The sequence below is a fragment of the Polyergus mexicanus genome, unplaced genomic scaffold, assembly GCF_030449975.1.
Source record: "Polyergus mexicanus isolate NDT 795.1 unplaced genomic scaffold, iyPolMexi1.0 SCAF_20, whole genome shotgun sequence".
Taxonomy (NCBI): Eukaryota; Metazoa; Arthropoda; class Insecta; order Hymenoptera; family Formicidae; genus Polyergus; species Polyergus mexicanus.
The window spans coordinates 120251-144663 of NW_027223340.1; the positions used below are offsets into that span (position 1 = coordinate 120251).

Below are 24413 nucleotides of genomic sequence, written 5' to 3' on the forward strand. Positions count from 1 at the left end.
AAATATAAAACAAACCCACGATTTTAATCTTGATTTATCGCGCCTGTTTCAGCAAGTGAACTCGATTCGGTGTAACGCAATATACGGTCGCGCTCCGGCTTACTAGCGTAAATTCGCTAGCGGTTCAAGCGTCCGGTGCAGTGTCTCTATAATGAAACTAGATTAAGGATTTCCGTGCAAAGTAATAATTTGCACACGGAAGCGTCGTTTTAATATGTATTATCACGGCGATGTACGTGCGCACCAAACCGACAATATACAAGCAAAACCGTTCAGGGATCGCATTTCAGATTTTCTCTTCCGCGATTGCCTGAAGAGAGTGCGAAAGCGCGTTTACACCTGACTATACTAAATATCGTCGTGCCACGTACAACGATGATCGCTTATGAGAACGGAGCTTATATACCGTTGCTATTCAATACATATAAAATAAATCAGCTACGATCGGACAGATATGATAGTCATAGTAGCATAGCTTGAGCGAGCTAGTTCGGAGTGAACAATTCGATATGAGGCACATTTGGAGAGTTGCATGGAGGAATACACGGCTCTCAATACACTGGAATGTGCTAGGAAAATACTGCATCATCTAAGAGTAACGATCTATCGATAGATGATAGACAATCATTCATGAGCGAAGAGTAAATAAAAATGTGTTTGATGCGGATCAATAGTTAGCTTTATAAAATAAAATTTAATAATAAAATTAAATTTAAATATTTATCGATATTTAAATATTATTGCGATCGCTAAATCCCGAAAAGCAAAGGACGAGCACTGAACTGGCGCGCTTCGACCAGAGTGTTGTCGGGTCATTCGAGAGGCGATTTAATATAAATCGAAAAGATAAATGGGGCGCGCGCCGATGTGTGTATCCCTAAGGCGTACATGTACTTAAATAGGCGTTTAACATAATTCATCTACTCCGAGTCCCCTCTCTCTTTTTCTCGCGGTCGCGCTTTCCTGTCGGCGCACTGCCATCCCTTTCTTCTCTTGGTTCTCTCAATTCTTCCGTCTCCGTTGCTTCTTTCTCTCGCGCGGACTTAGAACTTTCCACGATTATACTGCATCCAGCATCCGACTCGCATCTTCGTCTCATGTCTACTTGGCGTAGGCACATATTGCAGAGCGAAATGCTGTCTCCTTCTTATAAAGGAGAATAAAAGTGTCCGCGGATTCATTCGTACGGGATGGGCAAATTGTCTACGAGAGCGGACGAAGCGACGACGATTAACAGATTATGTTATTTTGTTATGTATAAACGATTCTAACAAAATATTAAAACGCGAGTACATAATGACATTTCAACTTTTATAGATGATAAAATATATTTACACCAATATATATACACTCTGCCTGTGAAAATACTTAACAAAACGATAACTGTTCGATACAAAAGTAACTTGAATCTATTCAGATACGTGGAAGGACGTGTCAAATTTTAGCCACGTTAACGTCTTCGTAAGGTATTCTTAAACGAACTGTGAAGTATCGGTTTTCTGATACATTATGGTTTATATCAGCATAAGCATACTCGATAACGACATTCATACTTAGTCATTAACATACGAATATTACAAAACGGTTGGCGCGCCGTTGCCTCGTTATCGAAGAGCTGAAGCGATTCGTCTATGTCTACAAAGAAACATTTCCACAGTGATTCAACGTGACTGCTAACAGTGGCCAGGAAGTCACACACTGTTACAACTCTCACCACATCCATATCCTAATCACGATTTAAACTCTTCGGACACGCCAACACGAAGCGATAGATCACCTTCGTAGAATATATTAACACCCAATGCTTTGATGGCCAAGAGAGATAGATAGATAGATAGATAGATAGACAGAGAGAGAGATAGAGAGAGAGAGAGAGAGAGCCCAATTTCAAAATTCTTATACCTAATATATCATTGCTGTAGACAATCGTATTTATTAAATATTTTCCGATAAAAGATATCAGAGTTGCGTTGTGTCTTTAAAATTGAACGTACACACACGCACACACACACACACATTTCACATTTCGAAAATTTATAAATATACATCTCAGTTGCTTGGATAACATTTGAATAACATATAGAAAATACGCAGAAAAATATTAAAATATCCTTTAATTGTATCACATCAAATTACATAATTTTTGTAAGCTGATATTACAATTATACGAAAATGAACAATTAAATTTTGAATAGAGGCATTTCATGTAATAATCAGGTTATGTGTTTCAACAAAATTTTACTCATTAAATAAAGTCTCGCGAATGTTTACGTGATAACATCTTTCATTATTGTCACGATTATTAATAATTTACTAATAATATTGTATTACATGCGACTCGTGCCATGTAAGTAGAAAAAGCTTTTTTATACACGTTTAGTAAAAGAGAGAGAAAGAGATTCATTTTTTTATGAGATTTAAAGAAATAATATAATATTGACTCACATTTCATTTTCTAGATGAAGGAGAATAATTTTTTAGATATATTTAATATGTTATTAAACTAATGCAATAAGTGTAAGAACGTGTTTTGCATTGTAGATATACATGGATACATAAAATATCATGTTTATTACCTTCAAGCAACTTTATATTCAACGATACTGGTTGCTATTTCTAAAGTAATACTGAAACATTATTTTAAAATGTTAATAAACTTGAACATTTTTCGGATTAGATAATATTTATCGCATTTTGATCACGACTTTTGTAGTATAAGTTGAAAAACATCACGAAGACTTGTTAGGTAAAATTTAAATTTTTGATACTTTTTTTTTTTTTTTGAATGCTTACAAGTTTTTCAGCAATGAAGATATTACGTGTAATTTTGTTAATTGCTATTGCAATTATCATGATCTCTGATAGCATGGCTGAAGAAACTTCTAGTAAAGAGGCTGCTAGCAAAACAAATCCGCTTGGACTTAGGTCCTCAACTCTACGTAGATTGAAGAATCTTATGCGGCACATCTTAGACGAGGTATGAAAATTTATTTATGCGTATGTAGGATTCTTGCATCATTTCATATTCTTACATTTCAAAAATTGTAAATTCTAAATTGGATAGTTTTTTTAATATAAATTTTTTGCGCATTAGAATAATTATTTGAGAGGAAATAATTATATAATTTATAATGTATTTATAAAATTTGTACATACAATATATATGTGTCTCTCCGCATAGTAATTCATAAGTGATATGTAAAGTGGAATTGAAGGAAAATTATTTATTTATATTGTATCTGAAGAGAGAAAAATCTTGGGAAAGAATGAGAGACTGTTTTGTATACACAAATGTAACATGTGTAATATAATATCTTTTTTTACCTTGTAAGATATAAAATTATACACAAGCTATATCACAAAGCTGGAAACTAGGAATTAATTATTTTGTTGCATTTTAGATAATTATAGCTTGGTTAAATATAGTCTTCAATGTTGGTTGGGAAGAGACATATGACTATCTATTTGGAAATTACGGAATGCAGCCAATCCCATATTTCCCAATACCATAATATAATATGATACAATATAATTATAAATATTCCATATTATGATACAAGATAATGAGCAGATTTTCCAACTAATGCAAGTATTATATATTCTGTATAATTTAATATATCATTTATGCGTGTAATATCATGAAGAATTACACAAACAATATAATGTAATATCTGGTCTGTCGGAATTATGTAAAATGATATGTGTATAATTAATAATTATCATTTTATAACCGTAAAACGGAATATCTTGTACTAATAAATATCAGTGCTATACAAGTTATATATTGCATATAATATTTCTAAATCTCATAACAACATTTTATACAAACTAATAATTATTCATATCTATAATGAAGAGATTTTTAATTTAATATAATTATCATAATTTTTATTGAAAAAAGTAGTAGTGCGATAAATAATAGCTTTTTTTTTACAACTGTGATTGATATATTTTAGATTACTATAAGGTTTATAAAATTTAAATTTTGCATATTATATCTTTATGTGATATTTCAATTTATATTACAAAAATCGTGATCAAAATATCATAAACACTAATCGGAAAAGTTTTAAAGTTTATTACGATTTTATATACATATAACTTTATCTGAATATTATCTTAAGATTTAATATAAAACAGATCTTTAGTGTTATTTTAGTAATATCAAACAATAACATTGAGTATAAAATACGATAGGGCACAATACATATTTATGTTCATAATAAAAAATTTTTCTCTAAGTCACGTAGATAATAAAATTATTATCTACACTATTAAATGCACAATGCTCAATTCTGTGTTGTGTGTGGGTTATTTAGAATTACACATCATATTGATTTTTCACATTTTACGAATATGCTTGACAAATAAAAAAAAAAAAAACACGATTATAGGAAATACGCGAAAAAATATTCCAATTATATTACATAAGATTTTGAAATGTGTTTAATGTTATAAACTAATGATTGCAATGGATAATTGACACCAAGCATAGAAGATAAACTATAATAATTGATTTTGTAATTGTTATTTTATATATATTCGGACATTAAAAAAAAATTTAATCGGATACCATATTTTCAAGTATTGATATTATATGTATGAGGTATCATTTTTTCTACATCGACTCGAAAGGCTCGCAAAGACTCAAAAAACATCTCAAAGACGTTGAACCAGAGAGACACGATACGAGATCGCGATCAATGGACTAAACCCACGCTACCGCGCGCAAAGAGAGGCGGCGCGTGTTCGTTCAAGCCAGTGGCCTTGACTTACGATAGCGCAAACGCGGTTTTTAACGTGTCATCGTGCAGCGGTGCTTTGTTATTATAAGCAGAAGCTCGTAAAGCAACGACGGCGACTTTACCACAGCGAAACGTCATACGGCGCGCCGATCGACGAGCATGTATAATGCACACGCGGTCCTACGTAATTACCGCGTCGCAGGGAAGCTTTATGACTACGCGCACTTGTTTGTGGCGAGTATTAATTTTCTCTTTCTCTCTTTAGAACATGCAATAACTGGAGACAGAAAACGATACGAAGAAATGAGAAAGAGAGAGAGAGAGAGAAAGAGGGAGGGAGAGATCGGCAGAGGAAGCAAACGATATCAGATTCGGAGGAAAAGAGATAGGTTGTGTGCAGAATTGCATCGCGACCCGAAATATTGCGATAGTGCAGCGCGTGATGCGCGTTCTCGCTCGTGCGATTTTTTTTCTTCCCACATGGGCTCATCATCCTCTTATGTTCCCGTCCGCGCCCATTCGTCGCTTTCGCTACTCGTTCGTCTCAGCATCACTTCCAAACTACCTTTTCATTTTCTCTCCTCAGCTTCTCAACCTTCGCGCTTCCTTCCACGTACAATACATTCTCGATATTAATTATTGTTGGCCGCAAATTTAACGATTTTAACGATTACATCTTTTTCCTTGCACGAATTGAGTTAATTCCTCGCGTTTTTGAACATTCTTTGCACTATATCTGATATTACTTTATAACTAAGCGAAATGATTAATAATTTTGTCATTTTGACAGTATTTTTTGTTTTTATTTGACGTGTATCTTGAAAGATCTCGAAAATGTAAATCGATGCGAGATTAAGTCCTATCCGAAGAGAAAATAGAGCAGTATTATAGTGATTTACATATCGGCTTACTAAATCCAGTTCGTCTGACAATCTGATATAGAACACCTGCTATCTCTCTCATTCATGTTGTTCTAAATATCTCTCTCATCTGCTGATACATATATAAATATCATTTAGGAATATCTGTTAGCTGATTCTTGCTAACGTCTATTTCTCTCAAGTATCCTTTTTCCTGAATGTTTGTTTAAGCTGTAATTTTAAAAAAGAGAGAGAGAGAGAGAGAGAGAGAGAGAGGAAGAGGTAATGATATTTTATTTTTCCTTTTCACGCTTCTATTTGAATGAAATGAAAAACTTGAATTCAAGTATCTTCACACACAAACGTATTCTTTGCAATACTTGGCAAATTTACATATTTCTGTTTATTAGAAGTAAAATCATTCGAATTAAATTATATAAAATAATCGAAAATACCCTTTGTCATCTAAAATAGTTATCATTGTTATAGTCGTACGACTAAACGCAAAAGTTAAGATAGTAAGAATAACATATGACAAAAGTCGATTGTGCGATTTCGCATTGCGAATCGTATCGCGTTATACCGCTTCCATTGTAATAACCTACGGCGTCAATCGAAGTCGCACGCGATAACGGTGATGATAATGGTACAACGTCTTTAGATTAGATGATGAGAGAAGCGTAGAAGGAGGAAGAGGGACGGAAGGGTGGACTCGAAGTGCGAGCTTCGTCATTGTCACGAGGCTGACACTTGGGGGTATCGGGCCTCGGTCTGGCCATTAATAATCTTAGCCCGAACGAAGAAACAAAGAAGAGGAGGTTGCGGGAGGAAGAGGATACGGTACGCAAACGCGAACGCGCGCGCGCGACGTCCGTTCACCGACATCAGCATCACCACGTAATACGTACGACGCGTACATATCTACCACGTATATGTGCATCTGGTGCAGATATGTATACGAATGTGTCCGATGCGTTCGATAGGGCGGGACACGGGCATAAACAATTGTACATCGGCCTCGCCCCTTCCCGATGCGATGTAATAAAACGAGAGGACTCTCGCTGGCCCTCGTCTGCCTTCCCGATCCCGAGAGAGAGAGAGAGAAGTTCGCCTTCGTCGGGGCCTCAGGGCCAGGAATATCGAAATGAAGCGGCGTCCGCGCGATATTTCAGCGAGCCAACGGGGGTCGTATGCGTACGTGGCTGTGGAGAACTTGCGTACCGTAAGTCTCGACCTCCTACGACCGCGTTCCGAGATCTCCGACGTTCGATTGAAAGACGAGAGTTGGCAAATTTTTTTTAATATTGTACGTGAGATCGCACACCGAACACACACACATTGGCAAGATTATTTCGGGGCACATACGCGCACCTACAAAAAGAAAAACTTCTCTCGCACAGTCCATTCGAATAGTCCGTAATTACCGCGGCGGAAATGAATCTCGAAGCCCTTGTAAATAACGAGCGATTAATCAATGCAACAGATACACCAATATGTTTTTTGGACTATCAATTTTGCGTTTGTGATCTTTGTTTCTACGGGTACCAATGGCACATTCTCTTATGCAATACGCATCTTTTTTAAACATTCGAATCATTTGAAAGCTCGAATATTGCTTAAAGTAAATATATATTATTTTAATTGGAATAAATATCACGGAAAATATAAAAGAAGAATCACGATTCGCACGCGAGCTGATCTGAATTTCAATGAGCGAGGTTTCTTATTTCGTTTCAAGGCAGTCCGCACAATTTTGAACAAAATTGAACCTTGTCGATTTCTGTTCCGTTGATTAAGCTAAATGGCAAACCCATACTGCCGAAAAGAAAAAAGAAATAATGTAATTTATATTATGTAATATAATAATATTAATATTGGTCGAATTAATATCAGATATATCAAAATGTAGTACATGTGTTTCATAATAATTATACGCTGATTTTAAAAATTTAATTAAGCTCTGAAACTTTTTTTTCCACCACAACCACAACCACACTGTTCTGAAAAAAGATCCCCAAGATTCCCAATTTCAAGGATTAAATAACACAATTCTACGAAGTGATTCGGTGAAACGCTTTCTTTCTTAAAAGTAGATTAATACCGCGCCGATGAAAAGCGACCGCCGGTAAAGGGAAGAGTGTAGATGTAGAGGAAGGAACGAAGCGAGAGGCGAAGGAGGGGAGGGAGAGGTGATGGTCGTTCTCCTGCGGCAGGGCGGACAATAGCAGCTCCGCCAAGTGTAGCGGACAAACAAATAGCCAATTAAAATTCCGGTTGCACGGCGAACATACTTGTATCAGCTGCAGTACCAACCATTGTGCACCAAAGGCATGCGCGAGCCAGTGTCTGGATCGGTTGACTCGGTCTGGGTACCAGAGAGAAGATCGGTCGCTTACGACCAACAATCCAAAGACTATCTCCGCGGTAAGAGGAGAGACTCTCGTTTGCACCGTCCACTCGACTAAATCTTGCCTCACGAGACATCGTTATCGTCGAATCACGCTTTTATCGCGGTTGATTCGCGTCCTCGTGCAAAGGCCTCCTCCTGCTCTCGCATGCTTACGTTTGAGTATCGCGATTACAATAGCGTCTCGAACATATGAGCTAGATTGTAAGAATCGGCAAGATATTGGCATTGATCGTGACAGATTTTATCACAGACGGAAAAGTTTCTGAGATAACGCGACGTATTAATTTGTATCGTTTCTCTATCCTGACATTCGCATAAAATTCGCATGATTAATTAAGAATAGAGAATTAATTATCTTGAAGGAGGGTGCGCTTTTCACTCACCGCGCTTAACTATACAAGTGTCAGATTCGAAATTACTTTCTCACCTCCGATCCTACCATCTTCTCTATCCGGCTTGAATGTTATTAGGAAATCGTTTAATTGCTATTAGATACTGATTTTAAATGGCATTATGAATGGCTACAAGCATCACGGGGTCATTAAAAAGATATAAAACGTATTATCCTATTACAATCCTACGAAGCAATCTAGAGAGGCAACTGCTGCCGAGAGAATCGAATAAGGTAGCGGAATAATCGCCGAGATCACAGAGATCGCTTTATCGATTCGGAGTCGTGCAAATTGTAGTATTCCCTAAAACTCTTCGGACATTACGTGAAAAATCACGCAGGTACAACGTTCGATCGATATCCACCGATATTCGTCGATTTCTTCGTTCGATGCGGTGAGAATGAACGATTACTAAATCGCAACGCGCCCTTAGATACGATCGGCGGGCCATAATTGCACGACTATTCATACATTATTGGCTCGTATATTATTTGACGCGATTCAATAACTCTGCAGCGGGACGGTCGATGGTATCTCTCCGTCGTTAAGGCGCATTCGCAATATCGATCGGCTCTGACGAATGGCCGTGTTTAAGGTCGTCATTTTTTCCGGCGATTATTAACGTTAAAATTGAATGTGTGTCCGTGAGCGCGAATCGGCCAGGACCGCGTGGACCAACGCGCGAGAAACGAGACCTCTCGAGAGGCAGATCCATCTTCGAATATGTGTTAAAACCATTCGATGCCCGTTTCTACCGGGAACGCCTCGCTTGCTACTCCTAAATGCAGCGAGCATGATTTATCGATCGAACACCAAAGGTAAATGGAAAAGTTTTACTTTTTCAACTGGTCTCTTTGCAGATGGTTAAGATTGTCGCTTGACACCATTATATCGAGGGCGCAAAGAGTTACTTTCAACGCGTACATAGGGAAGAATATATGACGTTGTGTGTGTGTTTTTTTTTCGCTACGGCTTGCCTGGAGTCTTTGAACCTGTCTCGAAGATAATATAGCAAGTTGATGTTAATAATCTTCTCGTCCACACTCATTTGAGAAAATAAATGATACATTTGACGATATTTTCTTTTAAGATTTTAATAAGATTTTTTTCAATATTTCAGGATTGTTTCTTCACGTAACTTTCAACATTAAGAAGAAATATGATTAAAAAGTTATTAAATGTTAACAAATTAAAACTATTACGATAAATATAATTATTTATTCATTTTCACGATAATGCTTCAAAGGCGTAATATATCATAATAAAAGCTATATTTTATTAATGACTTTTATATCATTATAAAATATTAAAGATGTATCTTTCCTCTTATCGGTGATAATATATTTCTTTTTAAAGAAAATGTTACTCAAAACTTTAATAAAAATTCTTAGTTATGTTGGCGGAAAGGCCAACATTTAAGAAAATCACGTATGATTTAGTATGCGACAGGAGGTTAATTATTTCATTCGGAACAGTCGTTAAAATCATATTCACTCGTTGCGATTATCTAATAAGTCTCGGTACGTATTTTACGCAAGCACACGCGCACACGTTCACAATCTCATGTGCGTAGATATGTTCGCGAGAGTATGTTGCGGGAACGTACGGGCGACTCGTGAAGCTATAGAGGGCATAGGGGGAGAAGGGGGGGGGTCGGAAGAGGTACCTGCGCTTCTACGACGAGACTACCTGCGGCTAATTTACAGCGAGGAGAGCGGATAAGTTTCGCCGTTATTCTTCCAGCTAGAGTTTCTTCTCTCTCGCGGGGGTTATCTCCTCTTCGCGGACATTACCTCTTCCTCATAACGGAGGTACCTGGATTCACCTTAAAAACCAATGCCTCGTTTCTGCGTAGGTCGATCCGGATCTGCATAAGCAGCGAGACTCGCAGCACCGCTCATTTAAGCCCCCCTTCCTGAGAAGCAGCGACCACCTTGACGAGCGTTCGCGGAGTTAATAACGTATGAAAAGGGAATTACGCGATTGGGTAACGAGAGTAGTGGTGAAGTGCCGCGACTGACATATCTAAAGCGTTAAGAGCGTTTCGAGTGAGAAAGATGCGAGTACAGATGCACAATTAGTAAAGTACACAGATGGGTGGATTCATATGTTTTCATTAAATATACAGCTCAAGCAGCTGTTCGATAAACTAACGTGAACAATTGGAGCATGGCTGACGAAGGATCAGGATTTGACGTTTCTAAAAGGGATGATATCGTAGGGGAGAGCAATGTCGATTACAAAACACAAGATGAAACTGAATACAATGACGTAAGTTAAGACTAACGCTCTTTTATATCTCGACAAGTGAAAAAAAAATTTAAGAAATAACGCTTGCGATCTAAAATAATCTATTTTTAATAGGTTGATAAAATTCCGATCATAACGACCACGAAGAACGCTTTAATAACGAGGCACCTGGGACCATGTGATGCATATCCGCATCGCGTCAAAGTTTCGATTGTAGGTACAAGAAAAGTTGGAATGGCCTGTGCCATCGCAATCTTGATGAGAGTAAGTGCATGCGAAACGATACATCTAGTTTGCAATATTTGATTGATTATTTTATTTCGCGTGATTTTTAGCGTATAGCGAGTGAGGTCTGTCTGATTGATCAAAATCAGGACAAGGCTTCTGCCGAAGCTGAAGACATTCAGCACGCTGGTGTTTTTCTAGGATGTCCATTGGTGATTGGCACATCAGGTATTCTTTTCGTTATAAAAATTGAAAATTTAATTTTAATAAAAATAAAAATTATTATAATTGCCCAATAAATCTATTCAGCTGTAAAAAAAAAAAAAAAAAAAAAAAAAAAAAAAATGCTTTATCTGCCGCGTTATCCATGTCAAAGTAAAACCAGTATTAAGGTTGTCACCATGATTCACACTCTAGATGATCCCGTCGTCGTGCTCTATTCACAATCATGGATCAACGAATCGTAAGCGCTCGTGGGATGTAGGCCTTCCGCGCGTTAAACGCAAGGCAGCCTTATTCACGACAGCACGAATTCCAGAAATTTTAGATTGATACGTTCAGACTGATGAGCCTGCCGAGCGTCACCCATTGCGCGTCACGATCGCCTGCTCCGATCGACACCCATTTTAAGCGACGACCCGTCAGGTCGTCGTACATGTCAACGGACCCCTGTCAACGTGCAGCGGGTCAGAAACAACGGGTCGCGATGCTCTTGCACGGGGGAGGGGAATGGATGCCGCAGGGTTGAGCGGCAGAATTTCGGGGACCAGGATTCCCTCCGGACTTATCCTTTAATCTCGATTCTCATCTACATCGCCGCGTTACTCGCACACCGGACAAGCGTTTCCCCCGAGTTTTTCACGGACATCCTCGTAAATTTCGTCCACTCTTATTTATCTCTGCTATGATCGAGAAACTTCACGATGCGGTATTTCGTTTCTGTTTCCGACGTGTATATAACACGCGGTTATATACCTCGTCCGACAAGCAGTCAGTTTTTCAAAACGCAGTATTTTTCGTGGGAATTCAGAAGGACGATCTCGGTAACTGGAACGATAAAGTTTAATCTCGTGAATAGTTTCGTCAAATTGTCGCACAATTCACTTGAAAAATGTGTTTTCGGTTCATTCGAATTTTCTCAGCGTTGCGTACAACGCAGCGTCCGGCTTTGCCGGTATTTATACCTATCGGATAGCGGAATGGCTCTTTCCTGGATCTTGTCTCGTGCGAGGTAGCAATTACTGAAACAAGTGGGACGACTTTTTTACGGGCTTGCCAAGTTTATCTGTAACAACATCTTTGTAAATGTATCTTCCGTATAGTCGCGGTATACCGCTGCGTGTTACTACAAGCACTTTGTGAAAGTGTTGCCACGGAGAGTCTTTATTTTTTCCGACCACGATGCCGGATTGTCTTCTTCGCGCATCTTTATCGTCGCATCTCTTTCAATGGTAAATCTCTCTCGAAAGGAGAGAAAATTTCTTACTCTTTCTAGTCGTTTTGTATTCCACGCGTTTTCGAGGAGCTGATAATTGCGTGATTGAATGAAAGAAGAGAAGTTTCGAAAAGAGTTTCTTCGGAAACGTGTATCTGATTCTGAACAAAGACATTTCCCGTTACGACTTCTTTTGTATGAATATCCAAGAGTCTTCTACAAAGGTTTCGGAGCGATTTATGCCTTAATTCTCTCAGGGGAGGAAAGATACTTGAAAATAAAATGTATTTGCATTTAAAAATTCCATTTGATAATCTGATAAGATTTACATTCCGTACGTTAAGATTTACAAGCGATAAAATTATATTCTAGATGTCTACAAAGTAAAGGACTCAACTGTAGTGGTAATCGCGGTTTGCGAAAGAAAGCCTGGCGAGGAGCTGAATGTAAAGCGCAACGTCGAAGTGTTTAAGAAGATCGTTCCTACTATTGCAAAGTTGGCCTGTAAGGCGGTGTTACTCGTCGTAACTCAACCGATCGACGTGATGTCATACGTCACTTGGAAGTTATCCAAATTTCCTTCAAGCAGAGTACTTGGCACGGGAACTTTGCTCGACAGCTCTAGGTTTCAGGATTTATTAAGTCAAAAGTTGGGACTAGCGCGCTCGTCGATTAGTTGCATGAATATCGGCGCACAGGGTGATACGTCCGGTATATTTGACATCTCGATTAATTTTGTAAAAAATTTTTAATAAATCGTCAAAAGTTATTTTTATCGACGCGTTTGCACTTTCGAAAACGATATCATTTTACTATTTTCATGTTCACATACACGTATATTTTATTTTCACATGGTAAATATTAATTGTGTTGAAAAATCATGTATAGTTTAGTCGTGTTATAAATAAGCCAACAGTTATAACGGCGATTCTCCAACATCTGCCGTTTCATCACAGTTTCCATATGGTCGAGCATTCACGTGGCGGGTACGAAGATACGCGACATAAATCCAAGAATGGGCGAAGCGGATGATCCCGAGAAGTGGCGCGATATATCCGAAGCTGTAAATAAAACGTCAGTGAGATCACGGAACATTTTCGAGAGAATTTAGGGAAGTAATAAAACGTTGACTGTATTTATAGCGATGCCGAACTTAATCGGAAGAAGGGCGAGAAAGGGCCGAGTTGCTGGGCCCTCGGCTTCTGTACCGCTGAGATCGTCGACGCCATCATCAGAAATACTAAAGTAGTATTGCCAGCATCGACATATATACACGTAAGACACACATAAGAGTTAACATTTTATATTGATTATATTGACTATATTAAAATAGAATTTGATATCTCGACGCATTATTTTGAAATTTTTAAAAGTCCGAGATAATATTAACGATCTAATTCAGAAAATAAATCAGAGTTGTAGAATTGCATAAAAATTTAATACAATTTGTTCGCTACTTTAATTGCAATATGAATTATATAGTAAAATATTTAGCTAGAAATTTCATACGAAGGAAAGTAAATTAAATAAAATCGTATATTATATATACAATATTAATCATATATTAATCATATGTAGAAATTATATTAAGATATTACATTTATTACTAATAATAATTGTAAGATATGAATTATATACAATATTTTGATATATACAAATATTAGAATTATTAAATCTTTAACTCATCACTTCGTGACTCGCGTCGATTCTCCCCTCCGATACTGCGAGACAAGCAAATGCGAATCTTCGCACGTTAAACGAACGCACTTATTCGCATGTCAATCCCCCAACGCGAGGTGGGAAACAAGCTCAAGGAATCTCTGTTCGCAGAGTTGCTCCCACGGGACCGACAAAGACGTATATATGTCGGTTCCCTGTGTTCTCGGCCGAGAGGGTGTACGCGCCACGGTACGACAGAAGCTGAACGATCAAGAAAAGGCAGCGGTTCAACGATGCGCCGATGGCATCCGCAATGTACTGCGCGAATGCGGCATCCTTCGCGAATCGACCAACGACGTTGAAGAGTGACGACCGTCCGAGGAGGAGAGAAGAATGAGGAACGGATACGCGTGTGACGGAAACTGCGCAATGGAAGAGGAAGGAAGAGAAAGAGAGCGCGCGTCTTAGAATGCATCTTCATCGATAAAGACGATGCTGCACCTGGGCGACCGGTTTCCGCATACGTACATTCGATCGCAGTAATAAACGATATATAAATTCGACTTCCTGGAAAATTAAACCAGTCGCGTTCTTCTAAGATTACTCCGCGTGCCGGTACATGCACAGCTCCCGCTACAATGTTTCGTGCGAAGGTTATTATCGTTTCCTTTTTGCTCGATCGAATTTTGATTTACGAAGCCGAACGATGTACGGCGGGAAGGTGAAAGGGCGGATGAAAATGCATTCTCCGTTGCACGCGAAGCGAGCATATGGTTGAGCCGCGGCTCTAAAGAAGATTGGATAATTTAAACTATAATCTTTTTCCGTATTAGAGAGAAAGAGATGTTGCTTATGTTTCTTCGTTGTAAGATCGCTGCGTCTTACACATATACGTTTCATACGGACGTCTCTGACATTAAATTTGTTGTTATGAAATTTATTTAAACATTTTAGCTCCTTGGAAAAATAATAATTGTGAAAATTGTATGATTATTGAAGCAAGGAAATAAAATTTCTGTAATGGTGAAATGAATTAGTAAACTCTATAATGGATGGAGAACAATAATTCCTAAGACCCTTCTTGAATATCTTGTAAAATGGAAATTGAATGTATCTCTTTAAGCAGCACAGCGCATCCCACCTGTGCGAATCGAACAGCTGTCGATCAATTTCACAACCTTCTATCCCCTGAAAAACGAAAACTATATAGCGGGGCCGAGAAGCGTTCATCGCAATTGCCGATTCGTCTCTACATCCGCTCCGAGCTTTTATCTTTTTATATAACCAACATTTTTTCACAGATTATAATTGATTTTGTACGGGGCGATTGAATTTATCGATTGCATCTTTCGTGTGCGATTAAACATGTTAATCGGATCGTATATCTCCCGCTACAAGATACAATATAACTCGAGGTTTACATTTTGTACATATATTGTACATTGTAAGCGTACGAGATACGAAAGGCAAAGAAAATTTTCCCACGTTTTATTATACAAAATCTAATTTGATTATCTTAAGTTGCAATATCTTATTTTTTGTCAATATATATATATATATATATATATATATATATATATATATATATATTAAATCGATAGTAAAGCTACTTGTTACATATTTGCCGTCGACTTCATTGTCCTCCTGTCAAAAGTATCTTCTCGACTGTCTGCTTTTCCAAACGTGGTTTATCTAAATTATCTAGTTATATCGAAAAGCGAGTGAAAACGTCGGTGCATCGAATATGACGGAATCTAGAAGGAAATCACCCGACGTCGCCGGCAATACGGTGACCTTTTTACTGACTAAACAGGCAGAACATCTTGTGGATGGCCATCGTGTCAAGGTCGTTGTCGTAGGCAGCGCACCTAAAGGCGTTGCCGTCGCTATAGCGATTCTATTCAAGGTTAGTATAATGCATTTTCAATTTCTTCTGCGATTCTATCTTTATATTTTCTTATATGTTACACAATAATCATGTTACTATAAAATCAACATACATTTCGTATTATTAATTGAAAATAGGATGTACATAAATAATCATCAAATTGCTATACTTTATAACGTGTGATAAAAGTTATGCTGGGATATATATAATTTAATCGCAAATTAACTTACATAATACAACACGCAATAATTTCAACATGAATACATACTTATTCTAATTACAAATTACATGATATTCTGTCTATTATTATTACAAGCATATCGTACGTATAAAAATGTAATTCTGTAAATTTCTACACACTTATACATATCACATATTTCTATATTTCCATATTTAATTTTAAATGCGTAATATATGATAGCATATATAATGGCATATAATATTTCTGAATTACTGTTAACCTCGTACAAATTTACATCACAAGAGTGAATATCAATATTAATACAATTCATAGATATATTATACAAAATTTATTTACGTATATATTTGATATATCAATTTATATGAACATGTCCACACTAATTTCGTGTGAATAAGACATAGAGCGCCGTATCTAAGCTTGGCTTAAGCACATAATTCGTATTTGTGTTTCGGAGAATCAAAAATATAATGCTTTATGTCAGCGGATCTCAGCAACGTCTTCGTGTATTGCATCTAATGTAAGAAAGGATGACGGAACGAAGGAATGACCCGCCCGACGTATGTAGGTCCACGTGTATGTGTATACGTACGGGTCATACGAGCGGGTCTTGGACGATTCCTGAATGTAGGCTCGTTAGTGTGCCATTTCAAAAAAGCTATTATGCAAATGATCCATGGAAGACCAAAAGAAGGAATTTGGCTGTAGGAAGGAGCGGAGCAAAACCAAGGGAGGAGCAGGAAGAAGATGATAGAAAGTTGTAAAGAAGCGTGCATTCTTTTGCTCGTTATCGGCTCGTAACGCAAACGTTTACACGTCGACTATACGACCTATATGCAGAATAAGTAACCGACTGATTTATGTCCTTTTTTTTTTTTAGCGACCGTAGAGAGAGATTGCGATCTTATTATAACACGATTTGCCCGAAATAAATATTTTATAAAACCTTATAATAGTAATCGATTCTCAAGATTTTACGAAAGTTATATTTAGAAATTTTCTAAAAATTTCATGGGATAGTTATACGTAACATTATTTTTCATCTGATTTTTAACGAATTGAATATAATAATGGAAAGAGAGATATAAAATTGACCGTAATATTCTAAACGAAATCGTATATTACCATTGTATTGTTTAGATAATTTTGTGTTCGTTTTATATCAAAGAGAAAAGTTAAATGGAACATGCGAATTGCTTTGTCGTAAAGATGCAGCAATGTACTACTACCCATATGCTGTACATTCCGGTAGAGGATAATAATAAGCGTGGGCGACTATAATTTCAGGTTTCGGTTTCCGTAAATTTACGAGAGCAAACAATGGTGCTCGCATGCGATGAAATACGGAGGGCGTAACAGACTTCTCGTTAGATAATGTTACGGTGTATATCGAGTGACTGAATAACATGTAACGGAGTTGGTCGTGTGTAAAGAGGTCACGATGGTGCCGGGAATAGCTGAAATATTAGAGATCTCGTTATACCGACGACGATAATAGCTTTTAAGGAAAATTGCTCGCTTGTCATATGAAATGAATGCCGTGGATCTCCTTAAAACCGCATCATTGCCGGCATTCAGTCAGCAGCCTTCATCAGAACTGAAAATACGCATTCCTACTTAATGTCGATCATTTGGATTAACTGTGGGAGTCGAAATTTCGGTGGCGCTCGTCCGGACATGATCACAAAGATGTTCCGATTGCCGGATCGTCCGGCGACCGAGGATATTCCGGAGGAACGAGAAGAGAAGAAGAAGAGCAAGAAATGAAAGATACACGGTTGAGCCGTGCCGTTGCACCTCGCATCGTAGCTTGGCAGATCGCATCAACGAGATCATCGCGAAGTACGAACGTGTACGACTACCATGACTTACCCATCCACCTTGCGGATCTATCCGCCGTAAGTGGTTTCTTGCAACTATACACGCGAGATATGCTTCTTTCTCCGATTCTTCTCGCTTCGTTCCCGCTGTGACATGTCATGTTGGACGGTCCGTATCAAGCTGTGCGAATTATGCCAGATAAAACCGTCGACAAAAGACGTCGTCCATATATCCGAGCCAAAATCTACGTTGATATTTAATACGTAGGGCAATTATGTCCGTCTCTTACGCGTAAGATCGCGAGAGATCTCAAGTGATTTCATCGAGAGACATAATAGAGAGATATTTAAATTTTTCAATTATCTATTTCGTCACACGTTATTACGGATTTGTATATTGAATATTCCCAGAGTTATCGGAAAAACTGTTGTTATATGTACAAAGAAAAAATTCAGCAGATTATAATATTGTATTTCATGCGGAAGTCACGCTTAACGAAGTATGATAATTAAGTGGCGCATAAATAACAGATCGGAAGCAGGCAGGAGGGCACGAGGGTAATATATCGAGAAGTCATTTTGTAGTCAGTCGGGCGTTTGTCTTAACTATCTGTGAAAGCACCATCCATCAGGAAGAAATGCGTCCGTCTGTTCGATGCATAAGCGTCGATAAAACATACTTAATATACGCGCCGTCCGCTGCTATTACCACAAAAAGACATTTGTATACGGTACCGATCCTAGGAGAATAATGCCCATTAACTTTTACGAGGTGATTTACACGATTGTCCGAATATCTCATTATACTAGAAATTAGTCTGCACAAATTAGAACTAATCCTCGATGGAACCACTCCAAGCTTAATGATCCGTCGCTCAAAAACGAATATATGGATTGCTGATGATGATTCTCTTTATCTTCGCTCTCGTTTGCCGCGTCACTTTACGAATATAATATTATAATATTTTCTGGATATATACCGTACATCATAATACGATATTCTCGAGGCTGTATATGATGTGAAAGCAAAAAATCTGCAGAGATACAAATAGAAAATATTTATGTGAAAACCATGATTGCAAAAAAGAAATGAAATACACGCGGACAGGGAATCTCATTCTTCACGCTCGTTTGACATTCCGTAACGAATGCGATCGCAAGGAACCACGCATTCGAATCTCCTGCCGGCTTGAAAATGGTAGTCCCCGGAAAAAAATCTACGACGAGAGAAGAAGCCGCACCGTAATTATTCATGAATGAATTATCGCCCTGCGTAAGACATCGTTTGTGTCACCAGGTACAGCTACGACAACGACGAGACAAAGAGAAACCGACAAAGTAAATCTCATTCCCGAAAACAGCGCGTATCTCGATGACGTACTTTAATAAATATGTTCGCACTTTCCGAGAGACAATTTTGATGCTTACTACTACAATGGGCAATGATAATATTTAATTAATTTACAGCTTCTGTGTCTACTTATTCTGTATTCTATTTTTCATTTCTTGTGATTTTTTGCAGCGCCTCGCCTCGGAACTCGTCCTCATAGACGTGAACGAAGATCTTGCCAAGGCAGAAGCAGAAGACATCAGCCACGCGGCGGCATATCTCGGCAATCCCAAGATTATCGGTACCAAAGGTAAAATTTGATGGGATGAAAAGGGGAGAGGGAGAAAAACGACAGTAACGAGCAATTATCTCGAGTGCGCTTTAGTGTTCTATATAAAAGCTGTGAAAAAAAAATATTAAGTCTTTTCTATCTATTGTATAATATAAGACTAATTGTTTTGCATTAAATGATGAATCATTCAGCATTTATTACACTTCGATAGATTACGCTTGTGCCAGAGACGCCGCGGTATGTGTGATCACAGTTGGAAGCCAATCTCGTGAAGATCAGCAACCGGCCGATTATCTAGAGCATAATCTGAAAATCTTCAAGGATATCATTCCGAACGTATCCAAGTACGCGCCCAACAGCGTTCTACTTATTCTTTCAAAGCCAGGTACATACATACATACATACTATACATTACTTACTATATTTAACACATTTGATAACAAAAATTGCAACAATTGATAATAAATTAATTTGCTTTTCATCAAAATATTTTACATTTAAATGCATTATAATTGATAAATTGGCATAATACTTTATAACCGCAAAGACATATTATAAATAATATAATAATTGAAAAATATTGTCTCGATTTTCTTATTTAGTCGACATCTTGTCGTACGTTGCTATGAAGTTATCGGGATTTCCACCCAACCGTGTTATAGGACTAGGAACATTTCTGGATAGTTGTAGATTCCAATATTTTGTCGCTCAGAAACTCGGAATTTCGGCGAGCGCAATTCAAGCATTAATTATTGGCGAGAGCGGACCGGCTTCTGGTATAATTTATATACAATAAAATCTATAGTAAAACACGTCACACACTTTTAGTCAGTCGATTTCTTTATTATTATAGATATTTCCATTAACTTCTACTTCTTTATTTTAATAATTTAGTGCCGGTTTGGTCCGCCGTTGCGGTAATGGGTATGCCTTTAAAAGACATAAATAAAGAGATTGGCACGAGAACAGATCCGGAATCCTGGGGAGATTTGCACACAAAAATCATTAATTGCGATAACGAATTGATCACAAAGAAAGGTTATCATTGTTGGGGAGTCGGTATCTGCGCAAGTGAAATCGTCGATGCTATCGTGCGCAACACTTGCGCCTGTTTTACTGTTTCAACGTTTCTGAAGGTTTATCGATAGAATTTGTTTAAATTATATCTCAATTTCTCTTTTTTGCAAATTTGAATTAAAAATATATTACAATATTTCTTTGTTAAAAATAAAAAAAAAATATATTTTAGGGTTGTCGACATGGATTAGAAAAAGATATCTTTATGTCACTACCGTGTGTAGTCGGAAGAAACGGCGTGCAATCATTTATTCGTTTGTTATATACAGCCAAGGAGCAAGAACTGATGACGATATCTTGTCGAAGAATTTATGAAGCGCAGAAATCGATTCTTGACAAGATTGAATGAATAAGAGACGTAAATAAAGTATCTTTCGCATAATTTTACAATTACAACACATTCGATTGTGCGCAACTCTTATAAGATAATATTAAATATTCTCCACAATTAACGAGTAGATCGTTTTAATTTTATGTCCCCAAAAATAGGGAAAGAAATTAGAGAAATCAGAGAAATTTTTAAATACATATATACAATATATATATATATATATATATATATATATATTTATTTTATTTATTAATTATGTACATCGTGTAAATAAAAGAAAGTTACGGATTATATCGCGAATTTTTTGATATGCTAATTTGCATCAGTTGAGGCGTTTCGTTGAAACACCAAGCAGTGTACTATGCTCTTGTGACAAAGGATCTTACTTTTTGCCATCCTGCTTATCCAATCAAGTCGAAGAGTTAAAAAGAGAAATCTGCATTTGTTTTATAGGACGATTTGGTTTTGTTGCGCAATCTGATGAATAAGGAGTCTTCTTATAAATTGCAGGGCGTACTCCGAGGATTTTGGCTCCAATTTGCAAAGATAAATGCATACTACTTGTAATTAATTGCTCTGTGTATGGGAGCAGTTAACCGTTCTGCTAAAGGCGATTGACATGATAAAACGATTGCTATTATAAATATAAAGGAAGGTAGTTTCGCGATCCTCTAGTGGTCAACGATATACTAATTTATTATAAAATTCATGTTGATATCACGTTTTTTGTCTCTGTCATCCTTTACATTAGTTAAGACGTTTGTTTGCCAGTATTACTGCTGTTTGAATATCGATAATAAATTATCTCCAATATCACCACAAGAGATCGAATGTATTGTATCATTTAGTGGCAGAATACTTTGCGCAATAGCTTCGATTTCAGGCTGCATTAACATTTTATGTATGAATGATAATATTACGTGTCGAAATAAATTTATGCTATAAATTAAGAAGAAATTATTAAAGTGATTACTATGTAATTATTAATAAAGTCTTAAGCACACAAATATTTTCATCTCCAGAAAGTAACATAAAATGTAAAATTCATAATGAATATTCATGATGTAACCTTTCTTATTTAATGGCCGTTCTTTCTACATCTACATATATTAGCAAGTTGTTTGAAGTGTTGGTAAAAACGTAGTTTGCGTAATCGTCTCTAGAGATGAATATAAATAACTGATCGAGCGGAGGAATCTGGTAGAATATAACAAGATCGAATAAAACATTGAAAATTTTACGACGATTCTTCTGATTTTTGATTATTTATAATTAATCAAATTTGCTATCACTGATTATTATTTACTATAATTAAATATATTAAAATGAAATATTTTGTGGGAATATTGTGTGTAATCATGTTGGCTATCATTTTATCGCTAACAACTTGTCAGAATACTGAGAGATCCAAATGCAATTCTTGGATTCTACTATAATTATATTGTACATATATAATATAGCTACAATTGGGGTTTACAAATTAATTGCTATCTTATTTGAGTATCGCGGTATGAAAAAGAAAGTATGAATTATTGTCCTCATATTTAACGGATTGATTATCTTTACCCGCATGTTTAACATTTAGATCAACATTGTCTGATGTGAGTTTTATTTCTTTGAAATAAGAAGATAGCATTTTTACAAATGCAGACATAAAATAGGGGCATTTAAATTTGGTTATATCTCATGTTCTAATTAACGAGCCCGCATTATGCAAAAAGATGAACTCGGACAAAAGTTTAAAAATGTATCTACTCGATTTGCTATTGAAAATTTATATCTTCAGTAATTTATACGAATGAAAAGTAGGAGGAACCGGGGCACATATATTTTTTTATTCCAAGTAAATATAATGCCAAAGCGTTCTCGAAGAGAGGAGACTGTCGATGAAAAAAAAAGATGTACAAAGAGAAATAAAAGATGAAGTAAGAAAGGAGACAAGAAGGTCGGAAGATCGATGAAGGAAGTATGTAAAAAAAGGATAGGGTAGGGGTTGCAGCATTACTCGAAGCCACCCATATGCCATCAGCAATCCAGGACATATGTATATGGGAATATCAAACTGCGCGCATACGCTCGTAAAATCGCCGTGGCGCACAAGGTAGGTCGGAGTCCTGATTGAGTTACGATTTAATTAGTCCGTGCGGCCAATCAGTAATTAAGATATCCGTTAATCAATGGGCACAGCCTCTCTTCGATCTCTCTTTCTTCTCGGGCTCGTCGTTGGAGAACTTTCGCCACTTTCTCTCTTTTTTTTTTTTCATTTTCTCTTCTTTCGTAAAAAACTGTTTATATTCTTTTTGCATTATTCCTATATTCTATCAAATCTACTTTTCACTATAATTCACTATTAAATTTGAACAATTTATTATATATTGATATATCTTGAAATTTTATTCAATAATAAAACTGAAATGAAAAATATGAATATTTGGTTTTACTTTAAATATATTTTATATATATATATGACATTATATATAAACTAGATAATTAATTTTACATTGCATCTCATTTACGTTTAATTTATTTATACAGTATATTATTGCTTATTATTCTCTTAGAGTCATATATATATATTCTATAATTCATTAGTTTCATCCATTTCGAAGAGAAAAATACTGAACATTCCCGGCATCTGTTGGAAGAAGAAGGAACATATATACGATCAAAGGTATAGATCCGAGCACATCTTTTTATAAACTTGTTTACCATGCATAGTCTTTTCGATCCAAGCGAGAAATTTCACAAGTTTTATGTATGCTAATAATTTTTTTTTTCTTACACTAAAACAATATTGATGCATGTATATATATATGTATATTCATAACAGTACCGATACGATTTTAAATGGTAAATGCTTCCTTTGAATGTGTATGATTAAATCTTCTCTGTATCGGTTGTCTGTGTAAGATAACGTTGATTGTAATTAATAGCCACTGCGTTGGCCTTACAGTCAGTTAATTGTCGGGAAAGATTAACGGCGTGAAATCAAGCCACTACGATTGTTCGAAATCAATTTTTTATATTAACACACATCTTTACAGATTTTTACAGAATAAAATTTTTAGGCGACAATAGAAAATACACATCTGCCCGAGCAATATAAAATGTTTCAAGGAACAAAATTTATTACAGATGCAGAAAATTAAATGTAAAAAATTGTGATACGTATACTGTGTATAGAAAATAAATACGATAAACTTATTGTTGAATAAAATACGCATAAAATCAATTATTCGCCATAGAAATATTTAATGATATTTATACGACATTTATATTTATTTAACGCAATTAGTAAAATGATATGTATATAACGTATATGTCTGTTTTTCTTTTTATTCGCGAAAGATACGGAAGTTAATCGAATCCAGACATATATGTGTACATACATTCTTGTAGACGCAATTTAGTTTGGCTGCAATGGATCGCGAAAATATGTACGCGATTTGAACGTAATTGCAATTTCTTAATATGATACGTGACTACGCAACGAAATTCTA

The 24413-nt window shown here is 36.5% G+C and overlaps 2 protein-coding genes across 7 annotated transcripts in view; both read left to right on the forward strand.

Annotated features, from left to right (window-relative positions):
- LOC138941883 (L-lactate dehydrogenase) overlaps positions 1-14989 on the forward strand; it is a 97874-nt gene extending 82885 nt beyond the window's left edge. For 2 of the 6 annotated variants that reach the window (XM_070311837.1, XM_070311838.1), the window contains 7 exons: positions 10263-10678; positions 10772-10921; positions 10993-11110; positions 12690-13028; positions 13274-13391; positions 13460-13592; positions 14148-14986. In XM_070311837.1, the coding sequence (XP_070167938.1) occupies positions 10577-10678; positions 10772-10921; positions 10993-11110; positions 12690-13028; positions 13274-13391; positions 13460-13592; positions 14148-14345 (1158 nt within the window). In that variant the 5' untranslated portion in view covers positions 10263-10576 and the 3' untranslated portion in view covers positions 14346-14986. Of the gene's footprint in view, positions 1-10061; positions 10679-10771; positions 10922-10992; positions 11111-11209; positions 12602-12689; positions 13029-13273; positions 13392-13459; positions 13593-14147 lie in introns of those variants that run through there. The other 4 variants (XM_070311840.1, XM_070311839.1, XM_070311843.1 and 1 more) reach the window with 4 other exon arrangements.
- Positions 14990-15720: 731 nt separating this feature from the next.
- On the forward strand, positions 15721-20931 carry LOC138941867 (L-lactate dehydrogenase A-like 6A). Its single transcript, XM_070311781.1, has 6 exons — positions 15721-15882; positions 19406-19523; positions 19717-19890; positions 20108-20281; positions 20400-20641; positions 20755-20931. Exons 1-6 carry the CDS (start codon positions 15721-15723, stop codon positions 20929-20931), a joined length of 1047 nt encoding a protein of 348 aa, XP_070167882.1.
- The last annotated feature ends 3482 nt before the right edge of the window (positions 20932-24413 follow it).